Source organism: Ictalurus punctatus, chromosome 7, assembly GCF_001660625.3.
Source record: "Ictalurus punctatus breed USDA103 chromosome 7, Coco_2.0, whole genome shotgun sequence".
In the NCBI taxonomy this organism is placed as follows: domain Eukaryota; kingdom Metazoa; phylum Chordata; class Actinopteri; order Siluriformes; family Ictaluridae; genus Ictalurus; species Ictalurus punctatus.
Window position 1 is genome coordinate 4,874,110 of NC_030422.2, and position 22,936 is coordinate 4,897,045.

Below are 22,936 nucleotides of genomic sequence, written 5' to 3' on the forward strand. Positions count from 1 at the left end.
GGTGAACAAATCATAAACTAGGCTAAAAACTGGTAGAAGACATATGGCGAGCTAGATAGTTAACTGGGTAAGTGTATTGATACAAAATAAGGGAAACAAATGAGTATATGATCATGTAAGACACTGCATTTGCACCTTTGACAAAAACTCTTAGGTCAATATTTCAGCTATAAGCTGTATGCTATTATCAATAATGTCAATAAGGCATAGGTTTTTTTTTTTTTCTTTTTCCGGTTGTTGTATTTACTCGTCCGTTGGACAACGACAAATTAAAAGCAAATATTCAAAATCTGCTTGTCCCGGGGTCCTGGGCTACTGTATTATCTATTCCAGAGTAGTGTAGACTTGGACAGATATTCATCAAGAAGCAAGCTAAACAAATGAACATCACCCACAAATACACACAGGGGCATTGAAGGTCAGGTTTAATGTGCTGGACTATTTGGTGCTCTGTAAAGCCCGATATTGTTCAGTGTATGAACCCTCACTGGCGGTGGCAGTCACTGACGCGAAGGAAGAGTCAGTGCTACTGGATGCCACTGGAGTCTTGACAGTACCAGGATACTCTATTTTAAGTGAACTGTCCAACGTGATACTAGAGGGACTGCCTTTTTACTACAGGGGAATATTGGGTAACATAACTATTCACAATAGTACGCAAACTTTTCGATTCATTGTTCCATACTTGATAAGATAAAAAGCAGGATATGTGGCTATAATACAAGACAATACAAATTCGTATTGAATTACACAGTAACCTTTTAAATGAAAGTAGAAAATCTGATGAGAATACAGCATAGAAAAAACCAACATAGTCACCTCCGCCATTCCTGTAACAGAGGTAAGGGAACCTCCAGACGTTGCCCAGCCCCACTGCGTAGCCCACACTAGTCAGGACAAACTCAATCTGGTTCCCCCAGTTTCCTCGTCGAGAATTCTCGTCCTTCTTCACTTGTTCCCCTGGAACCGCTCCATTCTGGACAAGCACACAGAAAGACATGGGGTTAGAGAGTTACAAAAAAAAAAAAGAAAAAAAAGAAAAAAAAAGGGGGAATACTCAATGGGTGAAGCTTGCATTCAACTTTCATTCGATATCGAGCCAGAACACACATCACGCTAATTCCTCACAAATATTTGCATATTATTAGTCCTCTTAGCCCTATTAGTACTCAAAACTCTCTGGTCCTCTATAGCATGTAAGAGCCCTGTGAGAGCCGTGTGAGTGAGGAGTGCAACTGATGTGAATCTAAATCACTGTTGCCTCCACAAGATTACCCTTCGGTCTTCTCGGCTCATTTCCTCCATCTGTTCTTGTCAGATGGTCTTTTGCGTGACCTCCAGAGTGACCACTAGAGAGGCCCAGCGAGTGTGTCTTGCCTGAGTCTCACTATCTTACTGAACTGCTCCTCCCCTACAACCGACCCGCTCGCTCAGGTCCCCCGAGTCCGGACTCCTCTCTGTCCCTAGATCTCGTCTCTCTACCATGGGTGGCAGGTCTTTCAGTGTAGTAGCACCCAATATCTGGAATTCACTCCGTCTGACTCTTTACAGCATCACATCTATCTCGGAGTTTAAATCCCAACTTCAAACCTATTTGTTTTCGCAGTTCTATGTTCTATCGTGTTACTTGTATTGCAGTCTGGAGTCTCCGTTACTGCTTCCCATATATATGTGTTCTATACAGAACAGTCTGTATAGTAAATCATTCATTCATTCATTCATGCATCTTAAGTAACTGCTTTACCTATTTATTATCGCATACTGATCTGAGCGACCGGGTTTACGCTATTTGCTCTTTTCGTGTGCTGGATATATTTAGCTATAGTTGGTTAAACAGCAAGGTTTTGAGCCTAATCCCAAGGGAGATTCAAATGCACCTGTGACAGCAGCTCAGGCCTGATAAAATGTCTCGGGTGTGGAAGCAGCTGCAACATTTCAGAAACGCGGACTGGCTACAGGTTCTTTAATAGCAAACGCCTTTTTTTCTAATGGAACAAACATACTTGTACACTTTAAAATTATAAACATTTCTATAATTACTGTCCATTTTTGTCCATCGATGAACTCCTTGTGCTAAGTTTTAGGTTTAAGATGTGTTTGCAGGTTATTTGTATAATAGGAAGATGCTGTAGTTACTCCTTTTGGTATTTTCTTTCTTTTATTCTGCCTTCATTGCCATCATTAATCGTAAAATATGTCCCGATCGCTGTTATTTTGTGTTTTCTGGTCATTTGGACGACAACTTGTACATGTACAAGTAAATGAGCATGGTATCAAACCAATACAGATACCTGAATCCCAGGTTGACATATCCCTTACTGCGGCCCCGACATAGTGCGCTATACAGAACAGTCTACAGTATATATAGTACAATAATATAGTATATTCTTACAAATCCTGCCACGTTAGAATTTATTACATTCTGTAGCATCGGGGTTTATGGTATTTCCCGTATTCAATATACACCCATGGGAATTGTTGGGTTTTTTTTTTTTGTTGACATTTTTGGACAAGCGAACATTTGATCCTCTTTGAAACAGTGTCTATTAATAAAGGTGATGCACTCTATCAAATGACACATAAAACTGACATTTTGTAGTAATTTTCACAATTTAAATGACCAAAAAAACAGATCCGTCACATGGAAAAAGTAAGTACACCCCTACATTTATCACACCTTCAAATCCATAAAATTAGAATCAGGTGTTGAAGATTGGGTTCCAGTGATTAGAACCTGCTTATGGAGTGCAGGTGGAAGCGGTCTTATTTATACCCCTCTCATATCTAGTGTCTGGTGTTCTCTTTGCTATTGAGGTGTGTGGTATCATCATGCTAATATCTAAAGAGTTCTGTAAGGCTTTCTGAAAAAAAGGTTATGGATGCCTATGAGTCTGGCAAGGGATTTAAAAAAATCTCCAAATTATTTCAAATACATCATTCCACTGTATGGAAAATAATATACAAGTGGTGCAGATTTCAAACGACTGCCGATTTCTCCAGGACTGTCCGTCCCGGCAAATTCGGCCCAGAGGAAGACCGTCTGATGCGAAAAGAAGTATCCAAGAACCCCAAAATTTCATCACAGGATCTGCAAGTAAGTCTTGCAAATGTTCATGTCAAAGTGCATGCTTCTATAATCAGAAGGAAACTGCACATATGGGAGGTGTGACAGGAAAAAGCCTTTGCTGTCTAAAAAGACTACAGTTTGCCAATGAGCATATAGGCAAAGACCAGGCCTTTTGGAATAATGTTGATGAATCAAAGATAGAGTTGTTCGGCCACAGTAACAGCAGACATGTTTGGTGCAGACCAAAGACAGTTTTTCAGGAGAAGCACCTCATACCACCTGTGAAGCACAGTGGTGGAAATGTTATGGTTTGGGGTTGCTTCACTGCCTCAGAGACTGGACAGCTTGCATTCATTGATTCAACTATGAATTCTGCATCTTATCAAGGTTATCTGTCCAAAAGTTGCAGCTGAACCGAAAATGGTCCTTTGAACAGGATAATGATCCTAAACACACGAGCAAATGCACCAAGGAATGTCTCAAAAAGAAGCAATAGAGGGTTATGGAATGGCCGAGTCAAAGCCCGGATTTGAATCCCAAAGAAATGTTGTGGGGATCAGAAACAGGCAGTACATGCAAGAAAACTCTCAAACAACTTGCAACCGAAAGAATATTGCATCGAAGAGTTGTCAAAAATTCCAGGAAGCCTGGGGGACAATTATGCAAAATGCTTACAAGAAGTTATTTCTGCTAAAGTGGGAAATACTAGCTTCTGAGGCCAAGGGTGTACTTACTTTTTCCAGAAGAATACCACATCTATTGATATTTCTGTTGAATAAATGACTGAAAAAGCTCATATTCAAGTATATCAACTTTATTAATAGTCGCTGTTTCAAAGAGGATCAAATGTTTGCTCGTCCAAATATGTCAAAAAAGCCAACAATTTCCATGAGGTGTACTTATGCTGTATGCTGGGCTCGAAGCAAAGTTGCAACTTGTTATTCCCTGCCTACAACCCGTAAAACCCACCAAAAACACCCCTTCAACTTGAAATTTCAACTCGTCAACTTGGGGTAGTCTTCTCAACTGACAGTTCCTTCCCCGTGTAAGCAGTGACATTAAATCAACATGGCTGTGTACACTGTGAACAGTGTAACGTCCCCCAGTATCGGCTTTAGATCAGTAGATTTTACCACTGACCATACTAAATCACTAATTTTAAGAAGGTAATCATCAACATCAGAGTTATCACAAATGATAACTGGTTAGCTTGTTGCTAAACTACACAGTGTCCGCTGTTGTTGCTGTACTGCAATGTCAGTCCAAAAGGTTGCATGAATGTTTGAAGTTGGAGGCGTCCATGTTTTTGTTTTCCCTCCACTTTGTGCGTCTAATGTAACCAGGTGGAAAATGATGCCATTACAGCTTACCAAATTACCATTTACAACACATCACAAACTCAGCAATATCTGCCTATATTTGGTGAAACATCAAGGTTTTAAGTCTAATCCCAAGGGAGTTTCAAACACCGCTAGTCAAATAGCTGAGTTGTATACAGACCTGATAAAATCCCCACGTTTCGTCTAATATAAACAGAAGCACACCAATTTTTTTCACACTAATTTTAAGTGCCTGCATAGAAGTAACTGGCATGAAAATATTACATGGTCATTTCTACTACTCGATAAAGTAATCTATTTACTCACATTAATGACTACGTTTACATGGACAGTAATAATCTAATTATTGGCCTTATTCTGAATAAGACAATATTCTGATTAAGGTGTTTACATGAGTCGCTTTTAGAATACTCCTTTCATGTTCAGGTTTTACGTGTTATAGAATGTAGATGGATTAACGTCACACGTCATTACGTCCCCACGTCACGCCGTCCGACGTTCCCTCCAGAATTTCACGTATCGACATACGGTTGGTATTCATTATGGGACCGTGTACAGTTTTGTATGTTTTATTTTTCATTTTACGAAAGCTTCAAGTGCGGTTAAATATCTGTCGTGCCGTACGTGCAAATAGACGACTGCTTGAAGCCGTGGGCTGCGTCCCAAACCGCGTACGTGCCTACTATATAGTAGCCGGAATACATGTATTACACCTACTATATACCTTAGTAGGTAAGTACACGGTTTGGGACGCAGCCCACGGCTTCAAGCAGTCGTCTGTTAGCACGTGCTCTCTTGTTTGCCCTCAAACGGTCGAGCGCTGCCGTGTGTGTACGTGTCCTGTCGCACAATGCGGTGAAAACTCTCACACGGCGTTAATAGTGTGATTAAGGTGTGTACGTGTCTGTAACGCACGTCCATAATGCGGCTAAAACAGGAAATACTCCACACGTCTTAATTCCATTTGTGTTTACTTCGAGTATGACTGTAATCGGATTAAGGTCATCAGTAATCGCTGTTTACATGTTAGTTTCTTAATCCGAGTATCGTCTTAATCGGGTTAATATCGGATTATTGTTGTCCATGTAAACGTACTGACAGTTTAGCCTTAGATTTAATATATTTTGTTCAATCATGGGAACCATCATACTGTATCCAGTATAACTGTTTAAAGAAAAGCACTGAGTGACAGTGAGTGAGACACAGAGTGATCAAGAACGCAGCTGGGATCATCTGCCCTGTTACACAAGTACAGGCACACACAATGCACACGCACACAAACACGCAAAGTCTCAGTAGGACCCAGTCTAGACACGTGCCCCTTGCAAGCTACCTTCCTAACTCTACATTAAAATGTGCTCTATTTTGGATTTTCAGAGGTTCATTTTTGGATGGTTCATTGGGGGTATATCTGGGAAGGTTAAACATCTGGCAGACAGTAACCACTGCTTTCTTCATACAAGTATGGTTATGAAAAGAGAGAGAGAGAGAGAGAGAGAGAGAGAGAGAGAGAGAGAGAGAGAGCGAGAGAAAGATGTTGGCAACCTTACACAACTCAAATACAAGCATGTGCACTGATTAAGAGAAAGCAAGAACAATACTAAGAAGGAAGAGATTTCTCAGTGGTCAGAACATCATGTATACATTAAAATGCTGTAAACAAAATAGCTTTTTAAAAAGGATAGCTCACTTTCTATGGTGCACTTTACAGGTTCTTTTAATGAAAAGTCCAGACGTTTCATTAAGAGGCCCATTAAGTCTAGACTTCTCATTAACAGATCACTTAAACCACTGACAACCAATTACTAATGCATGGGAAAAGACAGCAAGATGCATGATATGAACAGTGACTAATAAAGAAAAGTGTGTATTCTTTAATATAATAAGCATTATGGAGATATTATGGAGAGTAAAATACATGAAAGACAACCTGAACGATAGTGAGAGTGTTTTTTTTTTGTTTGTTTTGTTTTTTTCTCAGAGTCAAGGCAACACATTTAGAAACAGCTGAAGCCATCTGTTCAAATACTTTGGTTATACAAGGTTCATCATTGCTGGAGGCCTGACCTCCTGCCCAACCTTCTGAACCCACATGACCCCTGGAGGATGGATGGGTGCATTCTCAACACCATGTTTTCCGTATTTCTCTCCGTAGGGAGAAATTCCTTCACCACAGGAGAGTAAATGTCCCAGAGTGAGTGCAGCTTCACTGCGCACTACAAATATCCAAAAAGTGACAGAGCGATTAACATGCTTCAACTGATGTTAATAATATAATAATATGAGCTTAAGAAGATTTTCAGAACGCTGAAACGCAGAACTCAGAGCTCAGTGCAACAATCTTAAAATTACCCTCTTCACAATAATGCCTTTTTGTCACGCTGTAATTTTGAAACATGTCTAAAATGACTGAAGACATGTAAAAATAGGTTAAACTCATCATATACGCATTAGGCAACAGCCTTTCCTAGACCAACATCTGCTTTAGGCCCCTCAAATTTCCCTAAACATCATTCAAGAGGTAAATAAGAGGGGCTTCATTCTCCTCCAGAAGGATTAGATAAAGTTGTGTGGACAAAGCTCTTAAAGGTCCCATTATGCAATCTCTGTGAGGTGAAAGTAATTCAGCCAAAGACACTGAGCTTAGGCTTCTCACCCTGGAAGTAGCGGGCCACATTTCTGCACCCTCATTGGTTCATAGCCTCTGAAAACAAAGTACTTGTTTGATGAATAACTAGCGAGGAGAACAGGATTGGGAAGGGCAACCTTGGGTTTGCATTAGGTTGCTGGGTTAGGAAAGACGGCATTGCGGGGGTCACCTCAAATCAATCAAAATGGGTCTTGATGTATTTGTGTTGCTTTGGGTTAAAGCTAATTCTGTAGCCAAGTAATTGACCTGCAGGTTTAAATATATTCTCAAGCTTAAAACTTGTACTTAAATGACAAAAAAAAACCACAATCAGCAATGCTAATGTTGGAAATTGTTGTAGTCAAGACTGTCTCAGTGTAGACCAAGGGTGTTAAAGTCAAATTCTCTCCGAGCCACATCAGCATTTTTGTGAGACCCTGAGGGCCATAACGTAAATAATTTTTTTTCCAAACGCATTATATATTCTGTTGATTAACACCAATATCCCAGGTTCTAAAAGTACAATAGGATGTTTCTAGGGAAAAGACGGTCTAACAGAAGCTATTCAACTGTACGCACAAGGTGATGTTTACTAAAGTAATTAAAGTTTTCTTGTTTTTTTTTTTTTTTTTTTAAAATACTGTGTATGTTTTGCAAATCCTTACAATAAAATGTTTAGAAAGATATTTTAGAATAACTTACCTAACTTACCTAACTTTAGAATAACTTAATAACTTAGGATTTTCACTGCTAAGAACGTACATGTTGTTTTCGCACTCAGTCAATATTTCTTTATACATTTATATATATATATATATATATATATATATATATATATATATATATATATATATATATATATATATATATATAGTATATTGCTTCTACACTGGGTGATATATTTTGGGATTTGGAGTAAATTTTTAAATCATACAAAAGGCCAACACCTGGTGCATTCCTATAGACGTGGGTCTGACTTGCTTAGCAAATAAACGTCGATTGTAACCAGCATTTCAGCCCATGTGCACTGTACAGAGGTCCACGGGCCCCACGGGCCTTGAGTTGGACACCCGTCTAAGACAAAGACAAGACCAAGATCCATGCAAACAAACAAAGGCTAAGACTATGACTAAGCGTGTGACTTACCACTCAAGACTAAGACAAGACCAGGCCTAAAGAGTAAGAGTCCAAGACCGCAAAACAGGCACAAAGCCCCATGTTTTTCTGTGGATCCATAGGAAAACTTTATGGTTACAAATTCAAATTGTATTGAAAAAGGACAGCAATATTAGTGCACTAAGCAACCTGCAGCAAAAGTGTTTTAAAGTGTACTTCTTTATGTATGGTTTCATAATCGTTGTCGTGACCGTATTAAAGACAACAATACGAAATTGACAAAAAATGGCTTCAAGATGCTAAGATAAGAAATATAATGTCACTACACGATGCAGAAGTTAGTCCAGAAAGCAGCTGCAAGAGTCCTTACTAGAACCAGAAGATATGACCACATCACCCCGATCTTATCCACACTGCACTGCCTCCCAGTAAAAATTCGCATTGATTATAAAATACTACTACTGAACTATAAAGCACTAAATGGTCTCGCACCACAGTACCTGAGTGAACTTCTGGTCTTTTAAGATCCGCCACGCCTACTTCCATCAATAGGTGCAGGCTATTTGACGGTACCTCGAATAGTGAAGGCTACAGCAGGGGAAGAGCTTTCTCTTATAGAGCCCCACAGTTATGGAACAGTCTTCCTATTAGTGTTCGGGACTCAGACACAGTCTCAGTGTTTAAGTCCAGGCTGAAAACATATTTATTACTCAAGCTTTTTGTGAATAGTTTTTAATCGATATTTTCTTAGGTAAAGGAGCCGATCTAGAGGCTCACAAGCACAGAGTGTTATGGTGAACTGGAATGTTTGGATGCTTGGACGCCCTCCCTTCCTACACAAACACAGAGGCTTGTTGATGGTGGAGTGGCTGGCCGCCTTATGTCTGTGTTCCCTTCTGGCTCTACCTTTTAGTTATGTCTATAACTAGTCTTCCCGGAGCTTGCACTCACGCAAAGTACATTGTCCTTAGCCATTACAGGACAATAAGCATACCTAATAATCTCTCCCTCACTTTCCCTCTCTCTTTCTGTTGAGCTACACATGATCCTCCTGAGATTCCAGTGATCCTGTCTCCTTCTGCTCTCCGGACCTGCCCGATCCATCCTACTTCTGGATGGAGTTCTCATCAATTGGAAGTCAGATGCTGCAGCCTAAACATCATTGATATTACTGAGGATGGTACCAGTTAAAAACAGTAAAGACGGCTTTGGACCGCAGTTCATATGAACAGTTATGCTATGATGGCTAGGACTACAATTGCTGTGGAGTGGAGTGGAGAAGTTCAACAAAACAGACTTCATGTACAAACTGCAATGAATTTTCCTGGTTACACGACCGCACTATTTCACCATGTAGAATTAGTACAGTTATAGAAGGGATTTATTTATAATCATACAATCACGACACCCAGATGAGGACGGGTTCCCTTCCGAGTCTGGTTCCTCGCAAGGTTTCTTCCTCATATCGTCTCAGGGAGTTTATCCTCACCACCGTCGCCTCTGGCTGCTCATTAGGGATAAATTTATACGTTTAAAATCCATATCCTGAATTGATATATCCTAAGTATGTATATATTATTTATATATATGCCTGTAAAGCTGCTTTGGGACAATGTCCATTGTTAAAAGCGCTATACAAATAAAACTGAATTTTAAAAAAAAACTGAACTGAATCATTTAATTAGTGCTCAGTGAGCATAGCTGTCAAGTGATGCAGGAATGTAGCCTGGGGAGCCAACGCAAGCTGTTCACCTGTCCTACACACACACACACACACACACTAAAAATAGTGTGAGTACAACAAGCTGCTCTACCATAATTAATCTCCTTAAAACAACTTAAAAATGATATATGAATTAATTAAGATAAAAATTGAACAGAATTCGCAGTGTGTGATATTTTGGAGGGGACTAGTTACCAGACCAAGGGTTTTCAATCGCGAGATGGGGTGCGTGTAGGTCTGTGCACGTCGCATTCATTCTTTTTTTTTTCTTCATTTTATAATAAAAATGAAAACAAGGACAGCAGCTTTTTATTTTTACTTTTGTTTTCCCCTAAAAAATTACTTTTAAAAGACAAAAGATTCACATTTAATTCAATTTCTTCATTTTCATTTCTACACATTTTACCACATAAAGCCTATAATCAATGAATCTATATCTAGAAACACAAGTAGGCTACATTTAATAATAAAAAACGTAATACTACATGCTATTCTCTGGTTAAAATATGTACTCTGGAACATTATTCTGTTTTCATATAAGATTTAAAAAAAAAAATTAAATGCAGAAATGCGTTTTTTTTTAAAGATAAATTTTTTTAACGTTACATATTGAAAGGGGGTCTAACGGCAATCTTGAATCTTGAGTAATCTTGAGTAATAGCTGATGCATTAAGACAGACAAAATTATAAAAATGTAATAAAAAAAAAATATGAAAAAGACAAAAATGTCCATAAGGACGCACAAGGGTTAAAGCTATGATATAAAAGACTAGTATGTCTTAACATGTTAAATGAATACGTTCCATGCACAGTTTCGACTGTAGCAGCGACGTTACTCAGTGCTATTAGCCATATATTCGGCGATGTGCTCACGGCATAAACGGATATCATGGGCGTTCCCGGTAATGATGGCCAAGTCAGTGAACGGACTCGGACTTGTCATGCACTCGGGTAAATTTGTATTCGAACTTGACATGGACATTTTGTACTCGGAAGTTTTTCCGAGTACAGGTCGAGTCCGCATCATCTGTAACATGGAAAGAAAGATAAAAAATAAATAACAACATAAAATTAACGAGCAGGGGTGCAGCTTGTGAACAGGCAAGGCAGGTAACTGCTTGGGGCCTCAGGCCGTTAGGGCCCCCCCGAGGGCTGACAAACTTTACTCCACAGCAATGTCTGAAAACGTGGCAACCGCAGTGACAATTACGAGTTGCAATGACCTGACAGACGGAAAGGGGCCTCATGTCATTCCCGTCGACTTTTCGGCAGTAATATTTTCAGAAAACAACAATAGCCACGTTTCTATCCAAGGGTTTTTTTTTTTTTGCGATAAAAGGTTTAGCACATTGAAATGTTTACCTATATAGCTGATGGAAGTGTCGACATAATCTTTTTCGTTTAACTTTAACACATGCACTCTATGTTGATACTTTAAATGTTGTGGAAAAAATTGTTTGGAAACTAAATTTTTGCGTAGAAGGATGGGCAGTGGTGGCTTGGTAGTTAATGGCTCGGTGTTATTGATCAGAAGGTCAGGAGTTCAAGTCCCAGCACTGCCAAGCTTCCACTGTTGGGCCCTTGAGAAAGGCCCTTCACCCTCAATTGCTCAGTTTTACAAATGAGATAAATAAAAGTCACTCTGGATAACGGCGTCTGCCAAAATGCCATTAATGTAAAATGAAAGTGAACCGGGATGTGTGTACCATCCAGCGCACTGCAAACCTGTGACACGAGATGTGGCAACGAATTACGGAATGCAATTTCATTGGCCTCTGCTACATTCAGCAGCCTCTTCTTTAATAGCTGTGCATGCAGCATATACACATCAGTCATTTTACTAACCCCGAAAGTTTACCCCACTACACTGTACTCAGAACAGGATGCCATCTTGACCAGGAGCACTACCTCTACCATGGGCAGGGCCAGAGTGGGACCCATTTTCAGCTCAGGAGTTTAATGCCCAATACCAGCTCATTGTTTTTTTTTTTTTTTTTTTTTTTTTGTGGTGGAAGAACTGTTAAATGAAGTGACAGTTCAGTTCTTACTATCCTGTTATATTTATTACTGACATGTTTCAACAAGAATATAAAGGTAAATAATAAATGATATACTGAGTATTGTTTTCTGCTACAAAAAGTCCAACGGTAACATTATGAAAAAAAAGTGAAGTATTTTAGTAAGAAATATACTTTTTTGCCAGCTCGCGCCATGGCATGTGATGACGATTTGTTTATATCTCCATGCTAATGACCTGAGTACAAAAGAGAGAGAGAGAGAGAGAGAGAGAGAGAGAGAGAGAGAGAGAGAGAGAGAGAGAAAACAGCACTTTTTAATGCATATTTAACTAATGCACTCCATTAAATACAAATGTAGCGTAATTCCTTACTTTAGTTATTAGTCACGCAATAATGTAACACATGCTTATTTTATGAGCTCGATTTATGAGCGGCCCACCAGGAATTCACCCAATTCTCCTGATGAGCCACTCCAGCTATGCCCATGGGCTTCAGCATACTCGGAGCCCTATCAGACGAGCAGCTGCTCCATCCTGACCTCGTCCTCTGACATTTCGTACAAGTGCGTTTATTTGTGAAATCAAAATGAAAGTAAGCTGGGCAAAATGAAGAGGACTTTTCCGTCAGGACGTGAAAAACAATAAAGAGAGAAAAAGAGGAAAAAAGAAAGCAAGACAGTTTTAAGTGGATCAGATGATGACGATTGTTTTGTTTAAGCATAACAGTAGATGGCTGAATGTTGATGAGCACTGGCCTGATAATGTGGGTTTACTTCCCTAAGAAAACGAAAATATCAGTTTTTAGATGTATAGTTTGTAACATGTTTAACATTGTTTTTATTTTAAGTGTTTTTACAATGTTTTATCGTTCTATGTATTTATATTTTGCTCTATATATTTGTAAATATTTTTATTTAAAATTTATTTATTTAGTTATTTGTTTTTTTATTGTTCTTTGTATTTATAGTTTGAAAATTGTACTAATGTGAAGATTTGAAATAGCTTAATACAAAAGTTGGTTGGTGTCAGATTAGTTATAACATAATAGTGATAAACGCTGGTTGGAGGGGCCCCCTGAGAATTTTTTCCTAGGGCCCCCAGCAGACTCTAGAATCGCCCCGGATAACAAGAATTTAATGAATGTCTCCCTGCCTGACCAGGGAGTAACCGCCTCATTATGCGAGTACGGAATTGAGCTCAGTTTAGCGGGTTATGACAATTGGGTTATTACAATTATTGAATAAATACACACACATAAGGTCAAAATGCAGGTCTGGACGAGTATTCATGCAAACACAGTCAGTTATGTCTTAAGTGGATGTAAACAGTTGGGGGAAAAAATCGGAGGTGTGTCAATACAGTATATGCAGTAGATCTGTGCATTAGGTCTTAAAGTGACAGCAGTCTAATAAACCTGCTGCTGTCTGTGTAATTAATGCTAATCAATCAACAAAAGACAAAGAGAAAATCACTCACTCACTCTGAATAGCTTCAGTAATGCCATACAGTGAAGTCTATTATATTTTACATTTAATTGCTTTATTCAATTACTGTAGTATTAATTACGTGAATACTGATACACCTACCTGGGAAAGCGTATCGTTATCGTGAAATAAGATCGTAGTCATATCGCCCGCCTCTGAACATTAGCGTTTGGTGATTCCAGTCTTGAATTTCATGTAAAATGTGAAATGTAGTAAATATCATAAACCCTGCTGATAGGGATTTTTTTATTTCATTTTAGGAATGAAAATAAAAATAAAAAGTTACAAGAACAGAGCTGTGTTCAGAAATGAATTTGTTGTCATTCTTAGACAGATTAAAAGCACTGATAAAGCATGATTGTTATGACATGCGCGAATGTAACTCTACTCTGTACTCTCTCTCTCTCTCAAATTATATAACTGTGGGGGAGAGCTCGAACTGGAGGACACAATATAGACTCAATCGGGTAAGGACTTGGTCTCGACTCGGACCCAACGATATCAGGTGGTCAGATCAGACAGTGCTAAATACAGACGTGAATGGGGTCAAATGTTTCTTGTAATCCAATCACTCAGGTCATCGGAGGTGCGGAGGTCTGGGACATGTATCCACGTTATATTTCAAGGGTGAAAAGCAAAGCATCCAGATGCATCCTGGATAACATCAAAATACCTTTTCAATAGTACTGCCATGTTAGCAGTCTTCGGGCTCAGTCGAGGCTCATTCAGTCGCACTGTTGATATGTGTTACGGGTTGATTTTTATTTCTCCACAGCTTGTGTCAGCGGAGACGTTCGAAACACAAGAAAATGCCGTGTGTTAACGGCTATAAACCTCAGCTGCCCACTTGTGATCGGATCACGTGAGACTGAAATTAATACCGAAACTGAAAATGTTGACATATCTTTGGCCAAGTCAAAACCTCCATTTGACAGGAAACCTCTATTAAGTATGGTGCCTGGAGTCATTAACATCACCTCCACCATCAAACAGCTTCAGATCTAGACACTGGCAAGGAACAGTTGACTGAGCAGACCTACCCTACCTACATTTTATTAACCCATACTCATCCATGGAATCATACTGTAACTAAACTGCTCTAACATTATATTCCATCCTTCAGGTTTGGAAATGCTAATAAACGTGCACATTCCCACATTCAACTTCTCATTCCTAGTGGAATGTTTGGTTGAGAAACTCCCTCCGCATGCCACAAAGGATATAAAGCTACCTAGCTAAACTGACCTCTAAAGCATTGTACTAGTCTTGCCTAAAACGTATAAGTAGCTTAGCTGTAAATAGACTTGAGTACACATTTGTTTCCTCAATTATATTTTTTTGAGAATACAAAACTGTTACTGGTCAAATAAAAATAGGCGTACCAAGCAGATCTCTATAAGACTGGGAACACTGTTTTAGGCTCATTGAGTACACCAAGGAATGTCTATACAGCATGTAAAGGTAGCTCCGGGTGTGGTGTATTGACGCCATATTTGGATTATTCCCACCAAATAAAGATACGCATACTTATTACATATTCCAGAGCTGCTTTCATTATATTGTGTTCTCACAATCCACCACATTTAGCCCCTGCATACTGCCTGTATGTAAAGAGCATTTAGCAAAGATCGGGGCATGAAAGAACTGTAACTGTGTGACAGGACTGGAGTGTGAGGAAGGCAGACACACCAGCATTCACTTCAGTTATCTGATTCCAGCCTACTCATCTGTCTCTCAGAATATGGAGGAACACAAGTGATGATAATTGAGCTGAGAGGTGACAATCACTAAGGTCATAGGGCATCAACTGAGACATGAGACATTCTAGTCTAAAATGTGTAATTATAAAATACATCATACTATAAAATACTCATTATAGCCTCAGTTTCCTGTTCTCGGCTGAAAGGAGTGGAACCTGGTGTTTCAGCCCATCCATCTAAAGGTTTGACATGTTATGTGTTCTGAGATGCTTTTCTGCTCATCAATGTTGTAAAGAGTGATTAGTAGAGTTACTGTAGACTTGTCAGCTCAGACCAGTGTTGCCAGAGAGAGAAGATGGTCGGTATAAGTCGTCAAATTAATTTGACAGGTCTAGGTCAAAGGCCATCATCAATCATAATATGCTGACAGGTCTAGGTCATTGTTTTTGCTATAAGTCATAATATTTGTATGTTTAATGATCATAAGAGATACCTCAGCACAGTGCTATCCAGAAGTAAGTGTTAAGGTGGAAGTTTTATATGAGGCTAGGCTGACTATGCTTACAGGCTGAGCACAAACCAGAGCACCATGAGTCACATTCAGTGCTATAATGCAATGTTGATCCACCTCAAAGTTTGTCTTGATTGTTCTGCGTATACACTTTTACACTTAACGTGACACCATCGCCCCATAGGAGATTTCAGATCATAGCAACTCTCACATGCACATACACATACATTCATATACCCCCAAGTTTCCTCCCAAAAATGTTGGGAGACTCCCAATAAAGGCTAACACTCCCAGATGTTTTGCATTCTGGAACTCTGCCAAGAGATGTCACATCACTGAAAATCCAGCAAAGGGTTAAAGAACTTCCAAGCTCTCCTCGGAAACAACTTTAAGAGACCATGGACTTCTCAGCAAGTAGGATGTATTTGTAAAATGTTAAAATCATTACATTTGAATTGTATTTGAATGTTTGTCATTTAAATTTTTATGTTAACCTATACGTTATTTTAACTTGTGAAATATTCAGAACGTTTCCAATTTTAACAGAGATGTTCCGTCTACTTATCCGGTCATTTATGTATTCTGCTATCTGGCGTCTGCCAAATGCCATAAATGTAAACATTTTTAAGCAAAATCCAGGCCCAGCTAAAGAAGACTTGACTACAGTATATTTAATTTAGTATTTCGTTAAAACCATATTTTTGTTGTTTCTTGTGCTAGGACCTTTGGTGAGTCTTCATTAAAATCACATTAATGAGTAATGCAGTGAGAACATGATTGAGTGGAGGGGACAGTGACGCTGCAGAAACTGAGTGATGGCAAAGTTAAAAGTTTACAGACAACAGAGCACCAGAACTGCACAGCCTGTCCCGTTCATCATCTCTCAATCTGAGTTTACTAAACACAACTAAAAGGCCAATACTGTTTTACTCATAACAGTGCGGCATGTGGTCACGTTTTGGTAGCATAGCAATTTCCCTTATTACCCGTATTACCGTAATACTTACCGTAATACTTATTTCCCGTATTACCCGTATTACCGTAATACTTACCGTAATACTTATTTCCCTTATTACCCGTATTACCGTAATACTTACCGTAATACTTATTTCCCGTATTACCGTGATGCAATACAAAGGCAAATTGTTATCTTTGCTAAAATTATTAAACAAAAAACAAAAACAAACCCAACAAAACCCAAACCAAATTTCTGTTATACTGGAAATTATACTAGTATGATATGTGATTAAACAGTATTAAATCTTGTATAATTTCTGATTTTAATCTCAATTATGGGCGCCTCTGCTAGACCATTAAAGAGATCTCGATGGATTTAACCCTGTCTGGAGTTTATGGTGTCAAAATTGTATATATGTGTCAAAATTATATAACACTCCAACATAATCAAATCAACAATTTAATATTCATTTACATCACTTTAAGTCTTATATCTAAGCAAATATGTTAGACAAGGGCACTGATATACTTTAGGTAACTCTTTGTATATGTGGAGGTCACAATAGGTCATTTTCTATTTCCATTCAGTCCAACAGAGTAGAACCAGGGGAGTTATCTAAATCAGCCAATTGTCTGGCAGCAATGCAAAAAATCATGCAGATGCGGTCCACTTTGGACCCATTAATTCCAATCAATCATTGTTTGAATGCCACAGCCTATTTGAGTATTGCTGCTAACCATATGCATCCTTTCATGGCCACAATTTACCCATCTTCTAATGGCTAGTTCCAGAATAATGCTGGATAATGCACCATGTCACACTAATTTCATGAACATGACAATGAGTTTAGTGTTTTTCAGTGGCCTTCCCAGTCACCGAATCTGAATCCAATAGAACACCTCTGGGATGTGGTAGAAGGGAGATTCGCAGCATGAATGTGTGCCTGGAAAAGTTGCAGGAATTGTGTGATGCAATCATGTCCACATGGACCACAAACTCAAAGGAGGTAAAGTTTGGTGTTCCGCAAGGTTGTGTTTTAGGCCCAATGTTTTTTTTTCTTTATATCTGCTACTTCTGGGTCAAATTATTCATAAACATGGAATTAGCTTCCACTGTTATGCTGATGATACACAGTCGTATGTTTCAGCAAAGCCAGACAGCATCTTAATAACGTTGAGGAATGTGTAAAAGACATTAGACACTGGATGCTTAGTAACTTCCTTCTAGTGAATTCTGACAAGACAGAAGTACTTGTACTAGGACAACGCTAGAAGTAAGCGTTCTGAATACATAGTAACTCTGGATGGACTTTCTGTTTCGTCATGTGCAGCAGTAAAAGACCTTGGAGTGATTATTGACTCCAGTCTTTCATTTGATGCTCATGTAGATAATATTACTAGGATAGTCTTCTTTCATCTCAGAAATATTTCTAAGATAAAAAATATATTGTCACTACATGATGCAGAAAAAAAGTTCATGCTTTCGTCACCTCTAGGTTGGATTACCGTAATGCCTTACTGTCTGGATGTTCCAGTAGGAGCATAAACAAGCTCCAGTTAGACCAGAATGCGGCTGCTAGAGTCCTAACTAGAACCAGAAGACATGACTACATCACCCCGATCTTATCCACACTGCATTGGCTCCCAGTTAAATCTCGCATTGATTATAAAAGACTACTTCTGACCTATAAATCACATTAGGAATATGAGTAATGCAGTGAGCACATGATTGAGTGGAGGAGGAAGAGACTTTGCAGAAATTGAGTGATGGCAAAGTTAAAGTTATTCAAAATCCTCACTTAAGTTGTCTGTGCGAGTATTTACAGACAACAGAGCACTAGAACGGCACGACCTGCCTTTTCCATCAATCTGAGTTTAATAAACACAACTAAAATGCCAATACAGTTTTACTCATAGCAGTGCAGCATGTGGTCATGTCTTTGTGTTACTTTGCCAGCATAGCAATTTGCCTTATATTGTGGTGATACAATACAAAGCCTAATTGTTACTGTCGCTAAAATTGTTAAACAAAAAAACTGTTATATTGGAAATTATACATGTATTACATGTGATAAAACAGCATTAAATGTTGTATAATTTCTTATTTTAATCTTAATTGTGGGCCACTCTGCTGGCTCATTAAAGATATCTTGATGGATTTAACCCTGTCTCTTTGGAGTTTATGGTGTCAAAATTGTATATATACCTGTGACCTGAATAACACTCCAACATAATCAAATCAACGGTTTGTATATGTGGAGGTTAAAATAGGTCATTTTCTATTTCCATTCAATCCAACAGAGTAGAAGAAGGGTAATAATAATATTATTACTATTAAGTAAGGTAATAATCATAATAATATTATTATGATAGCCTTCTTTCATCTCAGAAATACTGCTAAGATAAGAAATAAAATGTCACTACACGATGCAGAAAAAAGATCATGCTTTCCTCACCTCTAGACTAGATTACTGTAATGCCTTACTGCCTGGATGTTCCAGTAGGAGCATAAACAAACTCCAGTTAGACCAGAATGCAGCTGCTAGAGTCCTAACTAGAACCAGAAGATACGACCACATCACCCCGATCTTATCCACACTGCATTGGCTCCCAGTGAAATCTCACATTGATTATAAAATACTATTATTAACCTATAAAGCACTAAATGGTCTCGCACCACAGTACCTGAGTGAACCTCTGGTCTTTTAAGAACTGCCATGCCTACTTAGATCAAAAGATGCAGGCTATTTGTTGGTACCTTGAATAGCGAAGGTTACAGCAGGGGGAAGAGCTTTCTGTTATAAAGCCCCACAGTTATGGAACAGTCTTCCAATTAATGTTCGGGACTCAGACACAGTCTCAGTGTTTAAGTCCAGGCTGAAAACATATTTGTTTACTCAAGCTTTTTGTGAATAGTTTATTTTCTTAGGTAAACAAGCAGATCTAGAGGGCTCACTGGCATAGTATGTTGTGGTGAACTGGGATGTTTGGATGCTGTCACAGCCCCAACTTTCATGCATTCACCTAGGCTTGTTGATGGTGGAGTGGCCGCCTTATGTCTCAGAGTGCCCTCATGTCTATGTGACCTTCTGGCTCTCCCTTTAAGTTATGTCATCATAGCTTGTCTTGCCAGATTCCCTGCTTGCACTCACGCAAAGTACACTGTCTTAACCAGTACGGGTCAATAAGCATACCTAATAATCTCTCCCTCTCTCTCCTTTGAATGTTTCCAACATAGTGTGGAATCCAAAGAATTGAGGCTGTTTTGAGGACAAAGGTAGGCCCTATGCAGTATTAGTATAATGTTCCTAGTAAAGTGTTCAGTGAGTGTATACCTCTCAAAACTGATATCATTTTGTAACCAAGATGTACTACTTAGTTCAATAAATTTGTTCTTTTAATAACCTGACAAGAAATGTAATACTCCAGCTATAGTGGCTGATAATTCCATCTTATTTGGAAAACCTTACTCTATAATATGAATAAACAAGGGCAAATTAGAAAAAAAAAAGAACATCATTTCATGTCAGTTGGAAGCCTAAACATCAGGGTAAAAAAAAAGAAAAAAAAAGTCTTTCCAAAGAGGGGGAAAAGAAATTCAAGATCAATATATTACTAATAATAAGGAATAACAATAGTAATAATAATATAGATGAAATAAATAAGAGTGGGATCACAGTTTTTTGGGTTTACCTGCACTACAGAAAAATGAAGTTCATTCTCAGAATCAGATAATCATATGCTGTTATATATCATTATTATTATTCAGGATAACGAAATCTATATATAAAATAATCTATACCTTAAATACATTTAGCCACAGCAAACGTTACTTCTCAATCATTTCAATTAATTTAATCTTAATTTCTTAGAAAGTCTGTGTGTTTGTGTGTGTGTGTGTGTGTGTGTGTGCCTGTTATGACGTCGGACTGCAGGTACGCGCTCAAAACAGGAAGAACGCTGCCACTGGGGTGCTGAAAGGATAGTTCCCTTTCAGCACACCTAGTGTTTTGGACAGTATGTGGCTGGAAGGCGGGGTGGTTCAAACCACAAATGGCTGGTGATCACTATTTGCAGCAGAGGCTCTCTACTGTCTAGGAGACAGCGGCAGAATATAAAAGGGCACGCCGGGAGCAGCAAGGTGAGCGCTCTCCATTTAACCAAGGGTTAACTCTATCTTTTTTGTGAACTTTTTCCAGAAGACTCCGCTGACATGGATGGCAATGCTCTCTAGATGCCCAGCGCCACTGCTCTCTCTGCGGAGAATTTTCTCGCTTCAGAGCCCCACTGTGATGCTGCACAACTCTCTTCTCGCGACTGTTCTCAGAGCAGGGAAGAGGGATCACCAACCCACTATTCACACTCCCTTCACATTACCTTTTTTATTTATTTGGAGTTTTGTAAATAAAGCCAGCACAAATTCCCCTCAATTTGCCTTTGTGTGTTTGTGCTCTGCCTGCCACTGCTGAGAGTTTCGCTACACTGGTGGAGAATGCAGGCATTGAGCACAGACACTAACCCCACTGGGAAAAAAAAAATGGAGCTGAGAACAACGTGGGAGAGAAAACTCTGAGAACCATCAGCAAGACACACATCAGCGCGGAGCTTCGAGGAAGAGCTCCGTGCCTGGGAAGATCTTGCCAGAGCTGCCGCTGCTCCTCTCTCCGGCCCCTGCCGAGTTGTGCAACCCGCCAACCAGGGACCTGCCCATAGAGATGGAGGAAAAGGTCTGCAGGAGCTGGAGCTGGCTGCCTGGATAAAGAAACAGCCTAAAAGGGAGAGGACGGATACGCTTGTTCCAGGACTGTAAAAAAGGTAGAATCAGCTGGCAACTATGGACTTTTAATCTCCAGTGATCCTGGAGAACAGCCGGAGACCCGAAGAGGAGCCTGGAGACCCCTGGAACTGGCTGGAGAGGGGACAACCAACCATGGCTGCCCCATGTACAGCTCAGTCCAGAACGTGACAAGCTCCCTCCCCTTGGAACCCCTATCCGCTGCTTGTACCAGAAAGCCCCTATTGGCCATCTGGGCCCGCCATGTGGAGAACCCACCCTGTGCACGCACCCTTGCAGAGTCTGAAATGTGGCTGAGGGAAGCCCCCTGGACCTTGGAAATGCACTGGCAGAGGCAGTCACGCTTGACTCTGAGACATTCAATTAAATTTTTTATTTGTATAGCGCTTTTTACAGTAGACATTGTCTCAAAGCAGCTTTACAGAAATATCAACATGAGACATGGATTTAAATGTTCACCTGGCTGAAGAGCAAAGGGCCACAAAGGCTACAGGCGCAAGAGCAGAGGAAGGAGGGCTTTCCAGAAAACAGGTCACTGGGTCTAACGCATCAATCCACACATGACAGGCTTCGCCTTGGCAGAGTAAGGGGAAGATTCCAGGACAAATGTGCACCAACTGTGTCACTATGCAAGGTGTGGGTGGCAGTGGCCAGGTGAAAGTCCATGCAGGACTCACCAGTCAAGGCCCCTAGATACCGAGAGCAACGCTGGGCCACTGTCGTGTGTCAGCAACACTGGATGCATGGTCACTTTCTCAAATACAGTTCAATTCAACAAAAAGTCTTGACAGAATTATATTCAAGTACACGGTGGATGGGAGAAGCAAAAACCATGTTTATTGTTAAAAAATTGCAGCAGACCTGAGATCAATTCAGTGAGACGCCCTGAAGATTGGCGGCAATAGGCTCCAAGCTGGGGGGTGGGGGGTTTAATGTGATGTCGGACTGGAGGTACGCACCCAAAACAGGAAGAATGCTCCTCATGCAACTACCACTGGGGTGTTGAAAGGATAGTTCCCTTCTGCCGACAAGGGTGACAGCTCTCCCCGGCACCACTGCACCCTCTGCAGAAGCGTTTCCTGCTTCAGAGACCTGACGTGATCTCGACCAATACTTATAACGTACAACAAAGAACAAGAAACGGAATGATCAAAAAACCATGTTACAGATTTGTGTTAAACAGTTGGAAATTTGCATTATGCGAAATCAGTTTGTGATAGGCTACAGGTTACAACAACTTTTTGTAAATTTGTGTCTGACATTGCTGGTATATTCATGTCCTTTATCCCTTTTGGAATCTTAAGTCAAAGAAAGTGTTAAACTACAATGAAGTTTAATTGAGATTGACAAAGTAAGATCAACCATGTGCCAAAAAAATTATTGATATTGAACGTTGCAAGTTCAGACAAAAAATAAACCTTCCATTTGCATTGGCCCATATTTTCAGGAGAGAACTGATCTCTTTTCATATCCTCAAAGCATTTGTTTTTCCATCATAACAGTGCTTGATGACCATCTCACTCTTGCCATTTGCAGCTCAGAGCTAAACAGGAGCCACAAATCAGTCATAATATCAGTCTCCTGCTGTTGTGCCACT

The 22,936-nt window shown here is 39.6% G+C and overlaps 1 protein-coding gene across 1 annotated transcript in view; it reads right to left on the minus strand.

Moving 5' to 3' along the window:
- slc6a9 (solute carrier family 6 member 9) overlaps positions 1 to 22,936 on the minus strand; it is a 56,949-nt gene that overhangs the window by 12,635 nt on the left and 21,378 nt on the right. Inside the window, exon 2 of the mRNA XM_017471421.3 lies at positions 820 to 976. Coding sequence (XP_017326910.1) covers positions 820 to 976 — 157 coding nt within the window. The remainder of the gene's footprint in view (positions 1 to 819; positions 977 to 22,936) is intronic.